The sequence below is a fragment of the Anolis sagrei genome, chromosome 2 (assembly GCF_037176765.1).
Source record: "Anolis sagrei isolate rAnoSag1 chromosome 2, rAnoSag1.mat, whole genome shotgun sequence".
Lineage (NCBI taxonomy): Eukaryota > Metazoa > Chordata > Lepidosauria > Squamata > Dactyloidae > Anolis > Anolis sagrei.
In genome coordinates this window covers 169707387-169732040 of record NC_090022.1, presented here as the reverse complement: position 1 = coordinate 169732040, position 24654 = coordinate 169707387, and the positions used below count along the sequence as shown (strand labels likewise).

At 45.4% G+C, this 24654-nt stretch overlaps 1 protein-coding gene across 1 annotated transcript; it reads right to left on the bottom strand.

Moving 5' to 3' along the window:
- Positions 1 to 2289: 2289 nt before the first annotated feature.
- Positions 2290 to 23680, bottom strand: S1PR5 (sphingosine-1-phosphate receptor 5). The gene is made up of 2 exons (XM_060763501.2): positions 23261 to 23680; positions 2290 to 5390 (listed from the first exon to the last, which is right to left on the bottom strand). The coding sequence occupies exon 2, from the start codon at positions 5155 to 5157 to the stop codon at positions 3997 to 3999; it is 1161 nt and encodes a 386-aa protein (XP_060619484.1). The 5' UTR covers positions 5158 to 5390; positions 23261 to 23680; the 3' UTR covers positions 2290 to 3996.
- Positions 23681 to 24654: the final 974 nt, after the last annotated feature.

Sequence of the window (24654 nt, the reverse complement as noted above, 5' to 3'; positions counted from 1 at the left end):
TTAATCCTGTTATCTTTTTGCCCCTTTCATTGTTTCCCGCCTGACCCACCTCTTCCCTTCTCATTGGCTGAGAAGCCGAAGCAGGGCTAGCGCCCTGATTGGATGAGGTGCACCCTTGCTAACCATGCCTCCTAGCCAGCTGATGACTCCAACCCATAGGCGAGAAGCTGGCAAGGGGGGAAGCAGGAAATTTGAATTTGACAGTTCTGAATTTCCTATAAAAACTGTAATAATTTCCCTTGTGAGTTATGTCAGCTCCTGGGCAAATGATTGCGGTTGACATCCTTTCCAGCTGGAATGAAATAAACATCTCGATGGCTTTCTCTTCAACTTGGTGAGATTTATTCTCTTTCTCACCAGGCAGCCCACATTGGTTTTGGTCTATCCACAGCCATTCTAAATTGCTCAACAATATATCAATCTCCATGGATTCTGGTTAACTGATTGTCTGTTGTACTTCTTACTCTTCCTGATGTTATGAACCTTCTGAGAATGGAACACAGAAGGTGGTGGACTCTTCTTCATCAGAAGTTTTAAAGAAGAAATTAGATGTCCATATCTCAGGAATCCTTCAGCTGTAGATTCCTGGGAAGGGTTGGACTAAGATGGTACTTACTCTCCCTTCCAACTTTATGGCTCTACCCTAAAATGCATGGGTTGGTGAAAGGGAATGTATTCCTCAGTTCTTTTTAATAGTTATGTACTTACCAAACCAACAGGACAATGGAAAACAACATGACAACGTTTTACGAAATTATGACTTTGTGTGTGTGTGTCCCTTGTTTAAAAAACCTAGCTTGGATCCTATGACCCTTGCCAATTACCGTCCTGTTTCTAATCTGCCATTCTTAGGTGATAGAGCAGGATGTACTGGGACAATTGCAACAATTCCTGGATGACACAGCTGGCCTGGACCCTTTCCAGTCAGGTTTTCACCCAGGCCATGGGACGGAGACAGTCCTGCTTGCCATTACGGATGAACTCTGTTGCCAGTCTGACAACGGTGGATCCGCACTACTGCTACTTCTCGACCACACTGCAGCGTTTGACACCGACTACGATCTAATGATTCACCGTCTTGCCATGTCCGGGGTTCGCGGTCAGGCCCTTAATTGGTTCAACTCATTTCTCCGAAACCGGAGTCAACGCATGGAGTACATGGATCAAGTCTCCAATAGATCCCACCTCCTATATGGGGTCAAGGTGCAATTATCTCTCCTCTTCTCTTCAACATCTACGTTAGACCCCTTGCTAGTTTGGCTTGGCGTTTCAGCCCGGACTGCTACCAATATGCGGACAATACCCAACTCCTTCTTCGCCTGGAGCCTGGAGCAATGTCAATTCCAGACATTTTCACCCGATGTCTGGAAGCTCTGTCGAACTGGCTATGTGCTAGCAGACTGAAGGTGAACCCGGCGAAGACTGAGATTCTCTGGCATGGCCACCCGGCAGGTCTGACTCATCCGTTACCCATCTTCGATGGTGCCGCCCTATCTCCATCGACCACTGTTAAGAGCTTGGGTGTTGTCCTGGATTCGCAGCTGACAATGGAAGCTCAGGTCGCTGCTGCCAGCAAACAGGCCTTTTTCCATCTACGACAAGCGAGGCAACTGGCACCCTACCTATCTGACAAGGCTCTGGCAACTGTCATCCATGCCACGGTCACGTCTAGGCTGGACTATTGCAACGCCCTGTATGTTGGCCTTCCGATGTCTATGACCTGAAAGCTTCGTATTGTTCAGAATGCGGCAGCCAGGTTACTCACAAGAACGCCCATGAAATGCCATGTAACACCAGTGCTGCAACATTTACATTGGCTTCCAACTGAGTACCGTGGCCTGTATAAGATGATAGTTCTGACCTTTAAAATTCTTTACGGCCAGGGTCCATCGTACCTTAGGGACTGCCTCTCCTCCCATCATCGGAGGTCACAACGACCAGCCCAACGCAACTTACTCCATATACCGGGTCCTAGAGAAGTGTAATTGGAAAGGACCAGACGCAGGGCTTTTTCTATTTCTGGCCCTGCCTTATGGAATTCCTTGCCGCCCTACATGAGAGCCATGCGTGACTTAGGGCCTTTTACTCTAGCACTTAAGACCTGGCTTTTTATGAGAGCATTCGATCTCTGTTAATTTTTTAATTCTGTATGTATGTATTTTATCTTTTACAATTTAGCTGTAAATCGCCTAGAGCATTCTTGGATGGAGGGCGATTAATAAGTAATTAAATATGATGATGATGATGATGCATGGGACTGAAATGATTTTGACCACCAAAAGACATGAATTGTAATAGCATCTTCATATTTATTTTTTAGAAAGGTTTATAAATGACTCTTGTGCCCACTGAGGCTTCCACAGTACAATGTAAAAACACAATATAAAAACAATAGAAATGACAATTTAAAAAAATAGTAAATAACATTTTCAAAGTTGATGGCCTAACCTAGTTGCAGGCTTTCTGATAACCTTCAGAAGCCTAACAAGGACAGAGCCAGCCTGACTTCCCATAGGGATGGCTGGGAGGGTGCTGCTCCAGGAAAAGTAATTTCTTGTATATTTGTCAACATGGGTGCTGGGACATGCAAGAGGTCTGGGTGTGAAAAGAATATGGGCAGAGTCACATGGGAAAATACAGCCCTTAAGATATCCTGACCTCAAGCTATTTACCAGTTTAAAAGCAACTCTTTAAACTGAGCTTGGAAATAAGGCAGCACAGCTGGTCTGGTCTAGTGCTAGATGCCCACAGGACACAAGACACAGCAGTCTGCTTACTACATGTTGCACTAGCCGTCACTTCCAAACTCTTAAAGGTCAGCCCCATTTAGAGCACAGGACAATACTCCAATAAGTATGGGAAGCTGTGGCCAAATCCACTGGGCTAGCCATCCCACAAAACAGGGGAAGATGGGAGGGAATATGATAAGACTGTTCACTTTCCCCCACTTTCCCTCCACTCATGGGATGATATCCTAAGAAGGCCGGTACCTTCCACTCATCTTATGTGTTCATCACTCTCCCGAGCACTGCCTAGCCAGCTAGTTCTAGCAAGGACCAATGCTTTGCAACCTTCTGGTTTTGCATACCTGGTTTCCGAAAGACTGGACAGGTGGACTATTGAAAACTTCAGAAAGTAGGAGCCTGGTGAGATATTTGCTTCCTAGATTGTCAAATAATCCTGTTGTGACAGCGCGAGTGGCGTCACCTAGAACTGTTAGTTGCAAGATTTAAACTGTTGTATCATGCTTAATCCTGCCCCTTTTACCCTGCTTATGTATAGTTGTATGGATTGGTTACTTATAGCTGGCAATCAGTACTGTTTGGCTCCACCTCTTCCTGCAGGAGGGGAGTGCTTCCTTTCTTTTTCATTCGGCCATCAGAGTTTCTACCAGATGGATGTGAGTAAGAGACTTGACTCTAAAAGGCCCTGATTTAAATTATTTCTTAGCACTGTGCCGTCGCGCTTGGAGGCTATTATATCCTATTTTAGGCCATCCTGGCAGTTTCTATAGTATGCTTCCATCAGAAGATACCACTGAGTCACCCTGAAGGGCCTAGCAAACTCCTTGGGGGGAAACCTCTCTAGGAATTTCCTAGGTCCTTGAGGGTGACTTTGTGGTAACTTCTGTCAAACATCATAAATTTCAAAAACAGTTTACTATATCAATGGTTTCCTGTTTTCATGGCAAGTCAATGAACATATCCTTATTGATACAGGGGCCGGATAGTAAAAGCTTCTGGGTCTGGTTGAAGTCCTTGCCTGAGCAACAGCCAATTTCTCCTTGGCCATCTTTTGAGTTTTGCCTGTGTTGCCTGTCTATTCCACAGTTTCTCCACCATCCCCACGCTAGCTCCATTTTGGCCTCCTTCAGGATCTGCTACTAGCAATTCCCAAAGTCTTTGACTCCCAACCAAAGTGGGACTCGTACTTCTTGCACTCTGCTTTCCTGGCTGCCCATGTCCCAGTGCCGATGCCTTGAGCAGACACAAGATTTCAGTGGGTGGCTTTTAGCACCAGTGCTTTGATGGCTGCAGGGGGGCCATTCCCAATTGACAGGCTAGTATGAAGCCCCTCTTGCTGGTGGGAAGAGCGCTCCGATTTGCTGGTGCTGCCTTCCAGAATTGGGAAACCGAAGCGCTTGGCTTGTCTATCCTCCATTCCAGGAGAAACCGCCAGGAGGCAGCAGAGCAACTTGAAAATGGCTCTTCTCATGTCCTTGCTTGTCAGGGTGTAAATGATGGGATTGAGAAGGGAGTTGATCATAGCCAGGCCCAGGAAATAGTCTGCCTTGTACAGCAGGCTACACGCCTGTGCCTGGCATGCAACATCCAGCAGCAGCAGGAGGAAGAGAGGGAGCCAGCAGGCAATGAAAGTGCCCACCACAATGGTCACCGTCTTTAGCAGGGCCATGTACTTCTGGGATTTCTTGAGCATGCCCTTCCGGAGGCTGCCCAGGCGCTGCCCGTTGAACTTGACCATGCGGTAGATGCGGGCATACAGCACCACAATGGAAATTAGGATCACCAGGAAGATAGTGATGCAGAAGAGGACGTAATGCTTGGAGTAGAGGGGCAGCACTGTTGAGCACTCGGGAAGGCTTTCGATGCAGTTCCAGCCCAGGATGGGCAGCACCCCGAGCAAAACAGAGGCCAGCCAGCTGGCTCCCACCAACAAGAACATCCGCCCTTTCTTGTCCCCCTGGTAAAGCCTCATGCGGACCATGGTGATGTGCCGCTCGATGGCAATGGCGAGCAGGCTTAGGACAGATGCCGCCAGTGTGACAAAGACACCACCTTCTCTCAGAAACCACTGAACTGGAGTCAGTTTGAGGGTGTTGGGTCCAGACATGATGATATTGGCTGTGTAGGCCACTCCGGCCAGCAAGTCCGAGAGGGTGAGATTCCCAATCAGGTAGTACATAGGCGAGTGGAACTTCTTGTTCCTCCAGATGGCCAGCAGGACCACTAAGTTTTCAACCACAATGAACGCACACACTACCAGGAAGACAATAGCATCTGCCTTGAGGCTGCCCTTGTACTTGCTAGCCTGGAGCTTCCCAGTGTAGTTGTAGTGCAGGGAAATTATGTTGTTATTGTGGTACTCCCGATAGAATTGCGCCGAGTAAGTTAAAGACTCCATGCTGATGGATCCCATTCCACTGGGCCCTTTTGCCCTTTCCTTTTAGTCCATGCAGGGGTACAAAGTCCTTCTCCTCATGCTGTACCTCTCTTATATTATACTCCGACTTTTTTCCAAGGAAAGGGGATAATGTTTCACCGAGGAAATTATTTTGCAAGCAGTTGGTTTACCACTCTCAGTTTGGATTTGGAAGAAGACGCCACAATTCTAGAAGGCTCTGTATTCTGATCCATCAGTCCAGAGGGAACCTATAAATACAGCAAGAAATCAATATAAGTTTACAGGATTTGCAAATCACAAAGCAAAATCAGATCCAAATGAGATTCAGTGTTTTCAAAGAATGCCATCAGAACAGAACCTGGATTTCCTTTCATAAAAGATAGATCACAGATATGTTTTCTAACTCATGACTCTCTCCAGTCTGGGGTGTGTGTATGCCTTCAAGTCATCTGTCAATGTATAGAGCCCCATGAATGTAATAGGGTTTTTCTAATCTGCAGAACTAATTCAGTTTTATACCACTTTAACTGCCATGTCCAATGCCATGAAATTCTGGGATTTGTAGTTTGGGGTGGCAATGCTAAAGACTGGAGAACTACATATTTTAGCAGGGACCACACTGCAATCCCCACACTGTCTCAGCCTCAGCTCAAAGCAAAAGTAGTAGCCTTTTCTGAACAAAACATGTAAAGAAAGCCCTACAGTAGGGTTACCACATGTCAGATGCAATTTGAAGGCACACTCCAACATGACAGATTTAATGTGATCCTGAAACAAGCAGAGTCAGGACCATGGAAACACCATGGATCACCGGTGGCGCAGTGGGTTAAACCCTTGTGCCGGCAGGACTGAAGACTGACAGGTCGCAGGTTCGAATCCGGGAAGAGGGCGGATGAGCTCTCTCTATCAGCTCCAGCTCCTCATGCGAGGACATGAGAGAAGCCTCCCACAAGGATGATAAACCATCAAAACATCCAGGCGTCCCCTGGGCAACGTCCTTGCAGACGGCCAATTCTCCCACACCAGAAGCGACTTGCAGTTTCTCAAGTTGCTCCTGACACGATAAAAAAACAACAAACAAGCAAACAAACTAGGCAGGGCTTGGAAAATTTTGGGAGAGTAGCTTCCACTCAGCAATGACAATACTGAGGTAGAGGGACCCATGGTCTGACTCCATATAGGATAGTTATCTGTGCTCCCAGATCTAGAAAATGCAGCAGACAGAGGAGCCACACAACGCTAGACATCTCGGCAGGACAACAAAACAACACAAAAGTTCAGTACCATCTCCCCAAAAGCAGAATATCCAAGTCCAAGGCTTTCAACTGAGACATCACCTTAAGAGTACCAAGATGAAAAAACAGTGGGGGATCTCATGAAGTTAAGCAGACTAAGAATGGAAAATAATTGCATTAATTTCAACAATCTCGTTTAAGAGAGTAGTCCGGTGGTGCCTGTTAAGGCTCGTTGTCAGGAGGTGCACACTTTGCCTTGAAATTTCCCACATCTGCAAGGTTTACAAGTCAAATGAGAGAAACAACATGCACACATGTCAATGCACATATTTTAAAATGCAGTGGCTAAAACTATATGTATCTGTTTAACCTCAGCAGACTGAAAGCCAAAACCAAGGTTACAACAACATCTGTTATAGAACTCCTGTATGCTGATGACAATGTCGTCTGTGCGCATTCAGAAGATCTACAAGTCACGCTAAACACCTTTGCAGAAGCATATGAGAAGCCTGGCCTGTCATTGAACATCGAGAAAACCAAAGTGCAGTCCCCAGCCAACCCCTCTCCAATGCCAGAGATACAGCTTAATGGTGTAACATTAGAAAATGTTGACAATTTCCGCTACCTTGGCAGCCACCTCTCCACCAAAGTCAACATTGACACCGAAATACAACACCGCCTGAGCTCTGCGAGTGCAGCATTTTTCCGAATGAAGCAGAGAGTGTTTGAGGACTGGGACATCCGTAGGGATACCAAGGTGCTTGTTTATAAAGCTATTGTCCTCCCAACCCTGCTATATGCCTGCAAAACGTGGACTGTCTACTGACGTTACGTGCAACTCCTGGAATGATTCCATCAGCGCTGCCTCCGGAAAATCCTGCAAATCTCCTGGGAAGACAAGCGGACAAATGTCAGAGTGCTGGAAGAAGAAGCAAAGACCACCAGCATTGAAGCGATGGTCCTCCGCCATCAACTCCACTGGACTGGCCACGTTGTCCGGATGCCTGACCACCGTCTCCCAAAGCAGTTGCTCTACTCCGAACTCAAGAACGGAAAACGGAATGTTGCTGGACAGGAAAAGAAATTTAAAGATGGGCTCAAAGCTAGCCTTAAAAACTCTGGCATAGACGCTGAGAACTGGGAAGCCCTGGCCCTTGAGCGCTCCAGCTGGAGGTCAGCTGTGACCAGCAGTGCTGCAGAATTTGAAGAGGCATGAATGGAGGGTGAAAGAGAGAAACGTGCCAAGAGGAAGGCGCATCAAGCCAACTCCAACCGGGACCGCCTTCCACCGGGAAACCAATGCCCTCACTGCGGGAGAAGATGAAGCAAGAATAGGGCTCCACAATCACCTACGGATCCACAAGAATACTGATCCTGGAAGACTATCCTACTCATCCAATGAGGGGTCACCCAAGTAAGTAATGTATCTGATGGGGGGAGATATGCAAAAACAAATTTACTCAGTGACAAAAAGTGCACGAGTGAAAGAACATTAAAATGCGCAACATCCATCTCAAACACACACAGGGAGGAAAAGAAAATGCAGATGGGATTCAGAGAAATGCAACAAAATGGTGGTGGATCAATCCTAATACTGGCAATTCAGCACTGATTTCAGTCCCCAACAAACTCTGAGAGCAGTCCCCAAGGTGGGGGCGGGGGTGGGGGTGGAAAAAGAATTTGAACAAAAGACTTCTCTAAAGACAGCCTGGCCAGAGAACTTTGGCAAGTGATTTGCAACACAAAAGGCCTCAGGTCATGGATGCTTGTTGTCTGGCTGGCCCCACAGGTTGGGGGGGGGGGGCAGATTGTTGCCCGGCTTACAGGTTGCGGAGGGGGAGCTGAGAGACTGCTGCCCAGCTCACACAAAGACAAAAAACGCACACAGCAGGCACCCAGAGACTCAGACTGCCAGCCGATTCATGGGAAGTAGATATCGGCAAGCTGAAAAGGGAAAGGTGCCAAACCTCTCTCCAGAAGTTGTTGCAAGAGGGTGTTTCTGCTGTCTTGGGTTGCCCAGGTAGCACATTATATGCCTTTTTTTTTTTGAAGTTTTATCTCTTTTGCCCCACACAGGCAATCTCAAAGTTACAGACAAGATAGGTTTTGTAGGTTTGTTCTTAAGTTGAATTTGTATGTAAGTTGGAACAGATACATTTTTAAGTGTAACACCAGTCACTCTGTGTGTGTGTGTGTGTGTGTGTGTGTGTGTGTGTGTGTGTATATATATATATATATATATATATATATATATATATATATATACTGTGCAGGTACAGCTGGACCAGGAGCTCCAATTTTGTTTGCTTTGCATTGAATGTTTGTTGTAGTCCTAAGTTTCAGGGACTCTGCAGATAGCTGGCTTCTTTTGGCTGCAATCATAGGGCAAGCCACCTGTCAATGATCGTTAGGTTCCCTGGTCCCGCCCCCTTTTGGGTTTTGGAGGGAATAGGAGCCATTTTGGGTTAGTCCACACAGAGAAGCCTTTCATGCAGGACATAAAAGTAAGAGCTCCTGTAGAAAGCTTCATCTTCTACAGCTTGGCTGGGGTTATACAGCCCTACAGCTTTGCCAAGGAGCCCCCGGTGGTGCAGTGGGTTAAAGCACTGTGCCGGCAGGACTGAAGACCGACAGGTCGCAGGTTCGAATCCAGGGAGAGGCGGATGAGCTCCCTCTATTAGCTCCAGCTCCTCATACGGGGACATGAGAGAAGCCTCCCACAAGGATGATAAAACATCAAAAATCATCCAGGCGTCCCCAGGGCAACGTCCTTGCAGATGGCTAATTCTCTCACAACAGGAGCGATTGCTCCTGACACGACCAAAAAAAAAAAAAAACAGCTTTGCTGGAGATATACAGCTCTACGGCTTGGCCGGGAGATATACAGCATTACAGCGTGGCCGGGGAGAAAGGTCCCATAGCTTGGCTGAGGATTATACAGCCTTACAGCTCCTTTGCTGAGGGACTTCAGTCAGCCATCACCGAAACCTGAACTCCTTTTCCCCTGGAAGTCTACAAAGCTCTGCTTGGTAAGGGTCACTCGCGGAAGCCAGAAGCAGTTGGTACCGGGTGCAGGGGCTCCACGCCAACAGAGGTAAAGACAGACTGCCCAGATTAGAAGGAAAATCCTGATAATCTCTTGGGAAGACAGGCGGACAAACGTCAGCATGATGGAAGAAGCAAAGACCACCAGTATCGAAGCAATGGTCCTCCGCCATCAACTCAGCTGGACCGGCCACGTTGTCCGGATGCCTGACCACCGTCTCCCAAAGCAGTTGCTCTACTCCGAACTCAAGAACGGAAAACGGAATGTTGCTGGACAGGAAAAGAAATTTAAAGATGGGCTCAAAGCTAGCCTTAAAAACTCTGGCATAGACGCTGAGAACTGGGAAGCCCTGGCCCTTGAGCGCTCCAGCTGGAGGTCAGCTGTGACCAGCAGTGCTGCAGAATTTGAAGAGGCACGAATAGAGGGTGAAAGAGAGAAATGTGCCAAGAGGAAGGCGCATCATGCCAACCCCGACCGAGACCGCCTCCCACCTGGAAACCAATGCTCTCACTGCGGAAGAAGATACAGATCAAGAATAGGGCTCCACAGCCACCTACGAACCCACCCCCAGGACACCGAACTTGGAGGACCATCATCCTCAGACGACGAGGGATCGCCTAAGTAAGTAAGTAGGTAAGTAAGTAAGTAAGTAAGTAAGTAGGTAAGTAAGGAAGTAAGCTTCTTGGCAGGGGGTTGGACTGGATGACCCATGAGGCCTCTTCCAGCTCTATGATTATATGATTCTAGGATTCTAGGAACAAAAATTGTGTTACATAGTGTAATTGGAAAAGATTTTGGGGAAACTGGAATGTAGTAGAACGGAAGCAAGAGGCCAATACAGAGGGATGGCATAGATCAAAAAATCCTGAGCAGAGGGCTCCTGGAGGTATCTTATTCAAAGCGGCACTGTAAAGCAGGCATGACAACAATTAACAATGAACAACATCAACCACAACTTCTGTGTCCCAGAAGGGAATCTGGAGTGACAGCTGCCTTGCAGAAATGAAGCAAAGAATAGCTGGGCACAGAGGGGCCCAGAGTTCTGCGTATTCCCACAGAGTGCCCTACCTCTGCCAGGCTGGCAACACAACACTTTTCCTAAGACCACCGTCACTCCTGGCGAGTCTCGTCATGTTCCCAAGAGTTTCCCATACAGAATACTCCTCCACAATGTTGTCTTCCCAGCACTGGCTCCAAAGCCACATCAAAGCACCACACACCCACACTAAGCTGGGGATTCTGGCAAACACACACATTTCAAGAAACATTCCCCAATTTAACTTCTCCTTGAAGAGATTCCATTGACTTAAAACATCCATGACTGTTGTTGCCATAATGAGCAACAGAAGATGCTGTCATCTTCAGGCAAATATAATACTAATCTATATAAATAAAAATGTAATGTTCGTTTGTGATACCATCAGAACTCAAAAATCACTGGGGGAATTGACACCAAATTTGGACACAGGACACCTAACAACCCAATGTATGTCCTCCACTCAAAAACATTGATTTTGTCATTTGGGAATTGTCGTTGCTGGGATTTATAGTTTACCTACAATCAAAGAGCATTCTGAACTCCACCAATGATGGAATTGGGCCAAACTTAGCACACAGGGCTCCCATGACCAACAGAAAAAACTGGAAGGGTTTGGTGGACATTGACCTTGAGTTTGGGAATTATAGTTCACCCACATCCAGAGAGCACTGTGGACTCAAACAATGATGGATCTGGACCAAACTTGGCATGAATATTCCATATGCCCAAATATGAACACAGATGGAGTTTAAAGGAAATAGACCTTGACATTTGCTGGAATTTATAGTTCACCTACAATCAAAGAGCATTCTGAACTCCACCAATGATGGAATTGAACCAAACACGGCTTCCATGACCAACAGAACACACTGGACTTCCATGACCAACAGAACACACTGGAATGGTGTGGTGGGCATTGAACTTGAGTTTGGGTATTGTAGTTCACCTACATCCAGAGAGCACTGTGGACTCAAACAATGATGAATCTGGACCAAACTTGGCACAAATATTCCATATGCCCAAATATGAACACAGATGGAGTTTGGAGGAAATAGACCTTGACATTTGGGAGTTGTAGTTACTGGGATTTATAGTTCACTACAATTAAAGAGCATTCTGAAACCCACAAACGACAGAAATGGGGCAAACCTCCCACACAGAACCCCCATGACCAACAGAAAATACTTAAGGCCATCCAGACCAACTCTCTTCACCAGGGCAAGAAAATGTAATCAGAGCCCTCATGACAAAGAGCCATCCAGTCATAAATATAGATAGATAAATATGATTCTCTCTCACACACACAGGTATAGTATCATAGGTTTGAAAGAGACCCTTAAAGAAGGACAATGATATGTTGCATGTTCCAGAGTAAGCAAACCAGACACTCTCCACATCAACACTGACAAAGAAACAACAAGAAATACTGTTTACTCACAAGCATAAAGAAATTACATATATTAGAAACCAACACTTTCTCAATACCAGATCACCAGACTGGGCCACAGCAACGCATGACAGGGGACACTACTACTACTACTAATAATAATAATAATAATAATAGCAATAATAATAATAATAATAATTTATTTATACCTCGCTCCATCTCCCCCAGGGGGACTCGGGGTGGCTTACATGAAGCCACACTCATCAATACAGTAAACACAATATAACACAAAAGCATAACAAAACTAGAAAATAAAAAAAACATAGAATGCAAAACCAATATAATAAGCAACACAGCAATATAAAAACACACAAGATTACACTGGGCAGGGCCAAATTCAAGGACAAAATTTTAAAACACTGGGAGATTGGGCAATGTAAATTATCGGGAAGAGGGATCTGGGATGAGGAAGGATTTAATTGCACGAACCAGTGCTTCTGAGGTCATTTTATGCAAAATTTGGTCAGGGACTATCTTACATTCAATCATTGAAGGCACGTTGGAATAAGGTTTTCAGGTTCCTCCTGAAGATTGCCAGCTTGGGGGCTTGCCTAATATCTCTGGGGAGTGAATTCCAGAGCCGGGGGCCACCACAGAGAAGGCCCTCTCTCTCGTCCCCATGAGTTGCACTTGTGATGCAGGCGGGAGCGAAAGAAGAGCCTCTCCAGAAGATCAAAGAAGTTGTGTGGGTTCGTAGATGGAAACCACTGATCTAGACGAATCCGCTACCATTCAGAAAAATCATAATCAAAAAACCCCTAACAGATGGCCAGCCAAAGGAATTCATTTTTTTCCTGACAAAACCTTTGACTTTCCTTGAGTGCAAAGCCCAACATGCCAACAAAAGTTCAGACAAGTTACGAACAAGATGATGATGAGAATGGTAGTTCTGTCTTGTCTGTCTGTTTGTCTACTCTATATATGTATCTATTAGACTTGTTTGATCCAAAAAAAGGTTCAAAACTCGTTTTGGATGTAGGGGGCGCCGGTGGTTCAATTCTAAAGTCAATTCTGATTTTCACAGAAAAAAATGTTCAAAATTTTTCAAAACTTCTGAGACTTCCAAATCCTTTTGTTAATGGTTTGAAAGTGTTATTTCCTGTTTCATTGGGTTGTCTTTACTTTGAAAGTAGTTGTTTTACTCCAGGAGTGTGGAAAAGCAAGTGGAGGAAATTCCTTCCTCCGGTTTAAAACTGGCTTCTCTGGCTTGAGCCAAAAGCGAGGAAAGCAAAGGGAGGAAATTCAGCCTTCCCTGGTTTAAAACAGGCTTCTCTGGCTTGAGCCGAGGCCAGGGACCAGAATAATTTCCGACTCACTTCCTGAGTCGGAAGAAAAATGGTGAGACTAGCTTTGGAAGGGCAAAGGGACTTCCGGTTTCCTAAAAAAGTTCAAAATCACTTCAAAAAGGTAATTTTTCCAAATGTATTCCGAATTGCAAAGATTCCGACTGGACCTAACCATGCCTAGTATCTATGTATCTTATCTATCTACCTCTTTACTTTTTCAAGTTTTAGGTAAAGAACAGGAATAAACAGATAGTCCAAAATATGTTCAAGTTACAGATAAGATTCTTTAGGTTTGTTCTTAAGCTGAATTTGATTGTAAGTCAGAACAGGTACATTTTAAGTGTACCTCTAGCCCAGTGTTTCTCAACCTGGGGGTCGGGACCCCTGTGGGGGTCGCGAGGGGGTGTCAGAGGGGTCACCAAAGACCATCCGAAAACATAGTATTTTCTCTTTGTCATGGGTGTTCTGTGTGGGAAGTTTGGTCCAATTCTATCATTGATGGGGTTCAGAATGCTATTTCATTGTGGGTGAACTATGAATCCCAACAACTACAACTCCCAAATAGCAAGGTCTATTTTCTCCAAACTCTACCAGTGTTCACATTTGGTCATATTGATTATCTGTGCCACATTTGGTCATATTGATTATCTGTGATTATCAAGATCCATCACTGTTTGAGTCCACAGTGATGTAGGTGAACTACAACTCCAAAAACTGAAGATCAGTGTCCACCAGACTCTCCCAGTATTTCTCTTGGCCATGGGAATTCTGTGTGCCAAGTTTGATTCAATTCCATCACTGGTGGAGTTCAAAGGGCTCTTTGATTTTAGGTGAACTATAAATCCCAGCAACTCCAAAATTCCCAAATGACAAAATCAATCCCCTCCAACCCCACCAGTATTCAAATTTGGGCGTATCGGGTATTTGTGTCAAATTTGGTCCAGTGAATGAAAATACATCCTGCATATCAGATATTTATATTATGATTCATAACAGTAGCAAAATTAAAGAAATAGCAACAAAAATAACATTATGGCTGGGGGTCACCACAATGAGAGGACCTTTACTAAGGGGTCACGGCACTAGGAAGGTTGAGAACCACTGCTCTAGCCAGAGAGAGAGAGAGAGAGAGAAACTTTGGAAAGCTTACGGTACGCAAGGGTTGACCCCCATGTGGTATTTGTTTTGCTATCTGTGCCCTCTTTTTGGAAGATTTCACCTCACTTTTTTCCCTTTTTTTCTTTTTTTTTTGGTCGTGTCAGGAGTGACCTGAGAAACTGCAAGTTGCTCCTGTTGTGAGAGAATTGGCCGTCTGCAAGGACGTTGCCCAGGGGACGCCCGGATGCTTTTGATGTTTTATCATCCTTGTGGGAGGCTTCTCTCGTGTCCCCGCATGAGGAGCTGGAGCTGATAGAGGGAGCTCATCCGCCTCTCCTCGGATGAGCTCCCTCTATCAGCTCCAGTTCCTGTGATAATTGGGTTTTGGAAAAAAATGCATGTTGTAGAAACAAGGTTTGGAGATAAAACTTCAGTGGAGACACTTTTTCCCCATGATAACGCTTCCAGGAGTGAATTTCCCTTCCAAGAGGTAGATTTTTCTCACTTCCTGTTGTCTCAACCCTTGTTCTTAACTGGGAGTCGTTTGTAAGTCAGATGTCTATCACTTGGGGACTGCCTATATACCAGCTGAAACGGATTATAGTCAAACCCCATGGCACACATGCATGCCTCCCAGACACACTCATTTCTTCTGGCATCAATGCATTCCCATGCAAGAGAAAAATAATTGGTGAACATTTCCATTTTCCTCTCCCCTCCATTTTTAAGGGAGGCAAAAGCAGTGCAATCAATCTGTGCCACTGGGTTCAAGGTAGGGTCATTTCTGAGAGATGGCAGAGACAAAGGAGCTTCACAGAGGGACGTGTGAGAGGAGATGGGGAAAGATTCCCAGGCTGGGAAGGGTAACCTGCAGAGCTCCGCGACTCCAAAGATACCAGCTGGCATTGATCAAACATGGTGGGGAAATGCCTTTCTGAAATCCCAGAAAAGGCATCTGGGGCTTTAGGGAAAACTAGAGTTGGAAGGCACCCCGAAGACCATCCAGTCCAGCCCCTTCTGCCATTCAGGCGTTATGAATTTGATAATAATTGTTGATTTTGTTGTTGTATTTGATGTGTTTTAACTGTTTATTGTTGTGATGACCTGCATTGTGTAAACTGCATTGATGGATGGCCATGCAGCCATCTAAAGAAGGAGACTCCACAACACTCCAAGGCAGCAGTGCATTCCACTGTCAAACAACTCTTACCGTTACCCTAATGTTTATGTTGAAAACGGCCCAGAAATTTCAGATGATCCAACGGGCGGCAGCTAGGTTGTTAACTGGGGCACCTTACAGGGAGCGGTCTTCCCTCCTGTTCAAGGAGCTCCACTGGCTGCCATTCATTTACCAGACCCAATTCAAGGTGCAGGTTCTTACCTACAAAGCCCTGAACGGTTTGGGACCTGGCTACCTGCGTGACTGCATCTTTGTATACGAACCCACACGATCCCTTCGATCATCCGGAGAGGCCCTGCTCTTGGTCCCACCAGCCTAGCAGGCACGATTGGTGGGGACGAGAGAGGCCTTTTCGTTGGTGGCCCCTCGACTCTGGAACTCTCTCCCTAAAGACATCAGACAGGCCCCGACTCTGGCAGTCTTCAGGAGGAACTTGAAGATGTGGCTGTTCCAGTGTGCCTTCCCGGAATAATGACCCCATAACACTTTGTCCTCCAAAGCACTTTACATTTTTAGGTCTGCTCGTACGCCCTTCCACAACCACCACTATCACCTTTTCATCCATGTCCCAGCATTACTTCCAATTTTAACTTTACATTTGGCCTTCCCACTGTTTTTAATTGTGTGTTGTCTTATTGATAATGTTGTATATTTTATTGTCTATGTTTTTTTTAATTGCTTGTACTGTTGTTGTTTTGTTTGTACTGTTGTGTTCGGGCTCGGCCTCATGTAAGCCACACCAAGTCCCTTGGGGAGATGGTAGCGGGGTACAAATAAAGTATTATGATTATGATTATGATTGTGATTATTATTATTATTATTATTATTATTATTATTATATGGGAAAACTCTTTCCCTGCAGTTCGAATCCATTGATCTTCAGAGCAGAAGAAAAGAAGCTTGCTCTCTCCTCAATGTGACATCCTTTCAAATATTTTAACATAGCTCTCATGTACCCTCTCAACCTTCTGGACAGCAAGTTAAACATGAGCCAACAAAGTCATGTGGCGGCAAAAAAAGCCAATGGGATTTTGGCCTGCGTCAATAGGAGCATAATGTCTAGATCTAGGGAAGTCATGCTACCCCTCTATTCTGCCTTGGTTAGACCACACATGGAATATTGTGTCCAATTCTGGGCACCACAATTCAAGAGAGATATTAACAAACTGGAATGTGTCCAGAGGAGGGCGACTAAAATGATCAAGGGTCTGGAGAACAAGCCCTATGAAGAGCGGCTCAAAGAGCTGGTCATGTTTAGCCTGAAGAAGAGAAGGCTGAGAGGAGATAGCCATGTATAAATATGTGAGAGGAAGTCACAGGGAGGAGGGAGCAAGCTTGTTTTCTGCTTACCTGGAGACTAGGATGCGGAACAATGGCTTCAAACTACAAGAGAGGAGATTCCATCTGAACATGAGGAAGAACTTCCTGACTGTGAGAGCTGTTCAGCAGTGGAACTCTCTGCCCCAGAGTGTGGTGGAGGCTTCTTCTTTGGAAGCTTTTAAACAGAGGCTGGATGGCCATCTGTCAGGGGTGATTTGAATGCAATATTCCTGCTTCTTGGCAGGGGATTGGACTGGATAGCCCATGAGGTCTCTTCCAACTCTTTGATTCTATGATTCTATGATTCTATCTCCAGCTCATCCACTGTTTGGGTATCAGCCAGCATGTCAACAACTTAAATCAAGAAATAGTTTTCTTAGATCTAGAGAGACACTCGCTGAAACACCTCAGCAAGCGAGAGTCCAAAAGTGGCAGGCTCAAACCCAGAACCTCAATCAATGGCTGATACCAAATGAGAGACCCCTCCCCCCACCCCGGGCACACAGAAAACTGGCCAACTTGGAAGGTGCTGAACAGACTGCGCTCTGGTACCACGAGACGCAGAGCCAACCTTAAGAAATGGGGCTACAAAGTGGAATCCACGATATGCGAGTCTGGAGAAGAGCAGACTACAGACCACCTACTGCAATGCAACCTGAGCCCTGCTACATGCACAATGGAGGACCTTCTTAAAGTAACACCAGAGGCACTCCAAGTGGCCAGCTACTGGTCAAAGGACATTTAACAGAATACCAAGTCTGCAAACTTTGTGTTTTGCTTGTTTGTTTTAAATGCAATACAACTGTTTTGGTTCGCTCCTGACACAATAGATAAATAAATAAACCCAGTTCAAAGCAGATATTGTCAAAGGACATTTAATCAACTACCAAGTTTGCAAATTTTGTGTTTTGTTTGTTTGTATGTTTGGCCACGGTAGTCCACGCTCTGGTTACACTACTGCAACGCTCTCTACGTGGTTTAGACTACTGCAACGCTCTCTACGTGGGGTTGCCCTTGAAGACGGCCCGGAAGCTCCAACTGGTCCAACGTGCGGCAGCCATGATACTAACAGGAGCGGGGCGCAGGGAGCATACAACCCCCCTGCTGTACCAGCTCCACTGGCTGCCAATCTGCTACCGGGCTCAATTCAAGGTGCTGGCATTGGCCTATAAAGCCCTAAACGGTTCCGGCCCAAGATACCTAACTGACCGCCTCTCGGCCTATGAGCCCACGAGGACTTTGAGATCTTCCGGGGAGGCCCTGCTCTCGATCCCGCCTGTGTCACAGGCACGGCTGGCGGGGACGAGAGATAGGGCCTTCTCGGTGGTGGCTCCTCGGCTGTGGAACACCCTTCCCGTAGACATCAGGCTGTCCCTGTTGATATTCCGCAGGAAGCTAAAGACCTGGCTGTTTAAGAAGGCATTTGAATAAAAGTGCAATGACTGGTAACTTGACCATAGGAATGGAACAACGGAAATGGTATCGGATTGTGAACTTGACGATGAGACGACTCGGAATGGCTTTGTAATAATGTTGATGTTTTTGATGAGATGTTTTGATAATGATGTACTGCGGATTATTTTTCACTATGTTTGTATTTCGCACCTGTTTTTCTATGTTGCACACCGCAATGAGTCGCCATTAGGCTGAGAATTGCGGTATATAAGCGTAGTAAATAAATAAATAAAATAAATAAATATGTTTTGTTAAAAATGCAATACAACTGTTTGGCTTGCTCCTGACACGATAAATAAAATAAATAACTGAGTGGTTTTGCACTCTCCAAGACAAGTGCAACAATCTTTTTCACCTTTGCAGGGTGTGCATGTGGATATGAGGGATCCGGATAGAGGAGCCAGCTTTGTTGCTGGCACGCCATATTGTTGTTGGGGCATGAACAAAACAAAAGAAAGTACCACCTAGCAATTGAATGTAGGAGGGCATGAAAAGAAGACAGAAGCCAGACACACCACCAGGGAATTGTCTCCTAGCCAGATGACTCAGCTTCTGGGCAAAGCCTTTGGCAGGTCTTTTGTCCCCGAACATGACAGCTGAGCAACCCCTTGTATATCTTGGAGCTTGAAAGGAACTGGACAAGCAGAGGCAGGGCCAAGGGACCTTTTATCCTTCAGCATGCTCCACTTTGCAAGTTGCAGGGCTGCTATGAGTCAATGTGCCCTGCGGCTGTCTGAACTATTTATTGCCCCTGTTAACTACACTTCCTACTACATTTTGTGCAAAAAAACACTTTGTGGTCCTGGGTAAAAGTTGGGGAATGTTAGATCTGGGTAAGTTGTACAAAACCAGAAGGGAAGAAGAACCCAGGGAGGGTTAGGAACTATTTCTGCCTCTCTTGGCACTGCTCTGTTCTTTTAAAAAGCATCCACCAAGGTTGGGCTACCTGCTTCTACAGGTAACTTTGGGGAAGGAGAAAGGATGTTCTGCCTTGCTGCTTGGAACATGCTGCCAAAAAAACTGATGTGGGTGTTTTTTTGGGGCCTCTTTCTCACCATCAGATTCTTCCTCAAGGCCCAACCCTCCCATAAGATCCTTTCTCACGTCCTGACAGCAACCCCATAACTTGCTCTTCTTGCCAGATTGCAACTCTCATGATTCCTGCCCCCTGTTTATCCTGGCTAAGGTTAATGAGAGCTGCAAACTGACCACATCTGGAGGGTCACTCTTTCCTTATTCCTGGTCTGCACGGGGCGTGGGGGGTGGGGGGGGGACGATTATATCTAGGGCAGAACTTTCCAAACTGTATATTCGGACATGTTTTTGTGTTGCTGCATAATGTTGCTGTTGGTCATGGAAGTCCTGTATGCCATGTTTGGTTCAATTCCATCATTGGTGGAGTTTGGAATGCTCTTTGATTGTAGGTGAACTATAAATCCCAGCAACTACAACTCCCAAATGTCAAGGTCTATTTCCTCCAAACTCCATCTGTGTTCATATTTGGGCATATGGAATCTTTGTGTCAAGTTTGGTCCAGATCCATCATTGTTTTAGTCCACAGTGCTCTCTGGATGTAGGTGAACTACAACTCCCAAACTCAAGGTCAATGCCCACCAAACCATTCCAGTGTGTTCTGTTGGTCATGGAAGTCCTGTATGCCATGTTTGGTTCAATTCCATCATTAGTGGAGTTCAGAATGCTCTTTGATTGTAAGTGAATTATAAATCCCAGCAACTACAACTCCCAAATGTCAAGGTCTATTTCCTCCAAACTCCATCTGTGTTCATATTTGGGCATATGGAATATTTGTGCCAAGTTTGGTCCAGATCCATCGTTGTTTGAGTCCACAGTGCTCTCTGGATGTGGGTGAACTACAATTTCCAAACTCAAGGTCAATGTCCACCAAACCCTTCCAGTTTTTTCTGTTGGTCATGGGAGCCCTTTGTGCTAAGTTTGGCCCAATTCCATCATTGGTGGAGTTCAGAATGCTCTTTGATTGTAGGTAAACTATAAATCCCAGCAATGACAATTCCCAAATGACAAAATCAATTTTTTTTTTTTAGTGAAGGACATACATTGGGATGTTAGGTGTCTTGTGCCCAAATTTGGTATCAATTCGTCCAGTGGTTTTTGAGTTCTGTTAATCCCACAAACGAACATTACATTTTTATTTATATAGATGTATTCACATGTTCTATGTAATTATGATGTTGTTGTTTATTGTTTGCATTTTCGGTTTTACTCTGCTGTAATTTGTTGTTTGGGCTTGGCCTCATGTAAGCCGCCCCGAGTCTCCATCGGGGAGATGGTGGGGGGGTATAAATAAAGATTATTATTATTATTATTATTATTGACACAAAAGCACAGTCTGTCACAGCAAACGAGATCTATATGCTGGATTTTGTATCATAAAATCACAAGTCGAACACTTCCCAAGCATCTAGGACTGTGTGATTTATTATTATTATTATTATTATTATTATTTGCCATTAAGTAGGAACAACTATAGCAAAATGACGCTGCTTCTTAAACTGTGGATCCCGACCCCAAGTGGGGTTCCTTTAGGTCAATGTTGGGATCACAAAACATTTGGAAACAGTCAAAGACTTCTGAACGCCACCCATTTGCACAAATCTATTTGCAACAATACACAGTGTTTACAGTGGAATTGGCAGAAGATGCTTCAGCTGTACGCCACAAAAAGGAAAATCAACCTTGTAAATGCTGAGTTATTATCAGTGAATATTTGATTTTATAGCTTTTATATATACCTAGGGTCATGTAAAAATTTCTTGAGCAAAAGTGGTCATGAGTAGAAAAAGTTTAAGGAATCCTAGTCTAAAAACATAAACGGTTTGGAAAGCTCTGGGTTAGAGATTCAAGAGTTTGACCCTGTGCAGCCTTGGTAAGTTTCAAGGTCTTCAAGGTCTTCACTTTGCTCAGGCTGGATCTGCACTGCCATAGCACACTAGGGCCCTTTCCACACAACTGTAGAAAATCCACATTGAACTGGATTATATGACAGTGTGGATAATCCAGTTCAAAGCAGATCTTGTGGATTATCTGCCTTGATATTCTGAGTTATATGGCTGTGCGGAAGGACACTATGTAACACGACTTTTGTTCCTGGGTTTGTAATTGGTTCTATCAAACAAATATGGAAAAAGTTGATTAAACTTCACAAACAGGCACATCAAATCACCTCTCAACAAAAGATTCCCCCAGGCACTTCCAAGTCATTAAATGCTAATCAAGGTGGTCAGTTGAAACATTCACACCTCGCTCCAACAGACAAGAGTTCTTTGTCCCACCCTGGTCATTCCACAGATATATAAACCCATTTTCCTACTTCCAACAGACCTCACTGCCTCTGAGGATGCTTGCCATAGATGCAGGCGAAACTTCAGGAGAAAATGCCTCTAGAACATGGCCATATAGCCCGAAAAAACCTACAACAACCCAGTGATTCCGGCCATGAAAGCCTTCGACAATACATTCACAAACTTTGTTTTTGCGGGACATCGTGCAGCACATTTTGCTATTGTTTTTCAGTAAATATCTCATCAAGCCTCAACCAATTCAACATAGTTTGTGGCGGGCACAAAAACGAAGTTTCTGGAGTATAACAACTACCTTCAAAGTAAGTGCCACACAATGTATTGTCGAAGGCTTTCATGGCTGGAATCACTGGGTTGTCATAGGTTCTTTCGGGCTATATGGTCATGTTTTAGAGGCATTCTCTCCTGACATTTCGCCTGCATCTATGGCAAGCATCCTCAGAGGTTGTGGAGTATGCAGAGGCGGCCCTAGGTAATTTTCAATGGTAAGCAAACATATTTTGGCGCCCCCCCCCCCCAACCAATCACTGATATATATTTTCTGTTCGTCGTGGGAGTTCTGTGTGCCATATTTGGTTCAATTCCATCACTGGTGGAGTTCAGAATGCTCTTTGATTGTAGGTGAACTATACATCCCAGTAACTACAACTCCCAAATGTCAAGCTCTATTTTCCCCAAACTCTACCACTGTTCACATTTGTCAAGGTCTATTTTCCCCCAAGAGTGCCTCAAAAGCGCCCCTGGGCAAAATCAACTATACTGCAAATGCTTACTTTGCGTAATGGGTTGTGAGGTTTGTGAGACCTCACAACCTCTGAGGATGCTTGCCATAGATGCAGGAGAAACGTCAGGAGAGAATGCCTCTTGAACAGGGCCGTATAGCCCGAAAAAACCTACAACAACTAAGTTCCACACAATTAAACAGGAAATCGAACTTTCACATTTTGTTACATAGTGTAGTTATGTTTTTCGATCCACATTATCTGCGTTGAACTGAATGATAAGAATCTACAGAGGAGGGCGACTACAATGATCAAGGGTCTAGAAAACAAGCCCTATGAAGAGCGGCTTAAGGAGCTGGGCCTGTTTAGCTTGAAGAAGAGAAGGCTGAGAGGAGATATGATAGCCATGTATAAATATGTGAGAGGAAGCCACAGGGAGGAGGGAGCAAGCTTGTTTTCTGCTTCCTTGGAGACTAGGACACGAAACAATGGCTTCAAACTACAAGAGAGAAGATTCCATCTGAACATGAGGAAGCACTTCCTGACTGTGAGAGCAGTTCAGCAGTGGAACTCTCTGCCCCGGAGTGTGGTGGAGGCTCCTTCTTTGGAAGCTTTTAAACAGAGGCTGGATGGCCATCTGTCAGGGGTGATTTGAATGCAATATTCCTGCTTCTTGGCAGGGGGTTGGACTGGATGGCCCATGAGGTCTCTTCCAACTCTAGGATTCTATGATTCTATGCCATGGCTCAGTGTTAGGGAACCATGGGACATGTAGTTCTTCATAGTCTGTAGCTTTCCCTGCCAAAGAGTACTGGTGCCTCGTCAAACTAGCACTCCCAAGATCCCTGAACCTGAACTCCCTGAACTGTGGCAGTTCAAGGGCTGTCACACTGTACTATAGAGTGCAGATGCACCCTTCCCCTTTGCCCACCAAACCCCTCCCATCACTTACCAGCTGGAGGGAGGCAGGAAGGAAAACACAGCGATTGAAACCCACTGGGGATGGAATCTCTCGCGTTGCCCACGGAGGCGTCCCGTCGAGGCTTTGCTGCATTTTCCGAAGCAGAGTGATGGAGAAGCAAGCGAGCCTGGGCTGGAGGAGGAGGAGGAGGAGGCGGGGATGGGGGGTGAGGGTGTTCCTCTGCCAAACCACCCACTCGCGTCCTGCCCACGAAGCTGAGCTCCTTGCTTGGGACCGCCGTCTCGCCCAAAGTTGAACCTCACTGGGTTCCCTCCCTCCCTGGGATTCCTCCCCTGCTTTGGAATGCAGGAATCTGCGACCCCGGCTGGGAAAAAGGACTTTGTCGCCTCCCAGCGATGGGCCCCAAACCCCAGGCACCGCTCCCAGGTCCTTCCAGCAGGAGCAGAGAAGGAAGGAAGAGTGCAGCGGCCCCTTTAAATCCTGTGCTGAATTCTGAGCTTGGTCCTTTAGGGAGGCGCCTGTCAACTCCAGGGCAATCAGGGTGTCACAGTCCCCTTCTGCACTGCCCTGTACAATGGAGATGATCTGCTTTGAGCTGGATTATATGGCAGTGTAGACTCATATAATCCAGTTCAAAGCAGATAATCTGGAAAAAGGTCCTTGTAGACAACAATGAGCCAACACAAATAAATTTTGTAACAATGGGAAAATAATAATAATAAATAAATGCTACTAGTACAAACTACAGAAAGAAGGAGGACTAGGACTACCCGAAATCAAAAGCTATTATGAGGCGAATCAATTGAGACACATGGTGGAAGGGATGCTAAACAAAGCTGACACAGGCTGGATGGAATTTTTTTATTTTTTTATTTATTATTCGAACTTATATGCCGCCACTCTCCTGGGGCTCGGAGCGGCTTACAAGAACAGGCTAAAATCGAACAACAATTTAAAACAATTTAAAAACAGCAATATCAAAAATCAAAGGCCTGTCGAAACAGGTATGTCTTACATGCCCTGCGGAAAGCTGGTAAGTCCCGCAAGGCACGGACTTCAGGTGGCAGAATATTCCAGAGTGATGGTGCCACTGCTGTGAAGGCTCTGCGTCTGGTTGCTGTTAGATGCAAGGTCTTGACACTGGGAATTTCCAATAGATCTTGGTCCTCAGAACGGAGGGATCTCTGGGGTTGGTAGGGGGTGAGGCGGTCCCTCAGGTACATCGGCCCCAGACCATGCAAGGCCTTCAAGGTGAGTACCATTATTATTATTATTATTATTATTAACTTTATTTGTACCCCGCTAGCATCTCCCGAAGGACTCGATGCAGCTTACAAAGGCCAAGCCTCAAAACACAACATAACAATACAACCCCTAAAACAAATTAAAAACAGTTAAAGCAACATTAAACAACAAGCAATAAC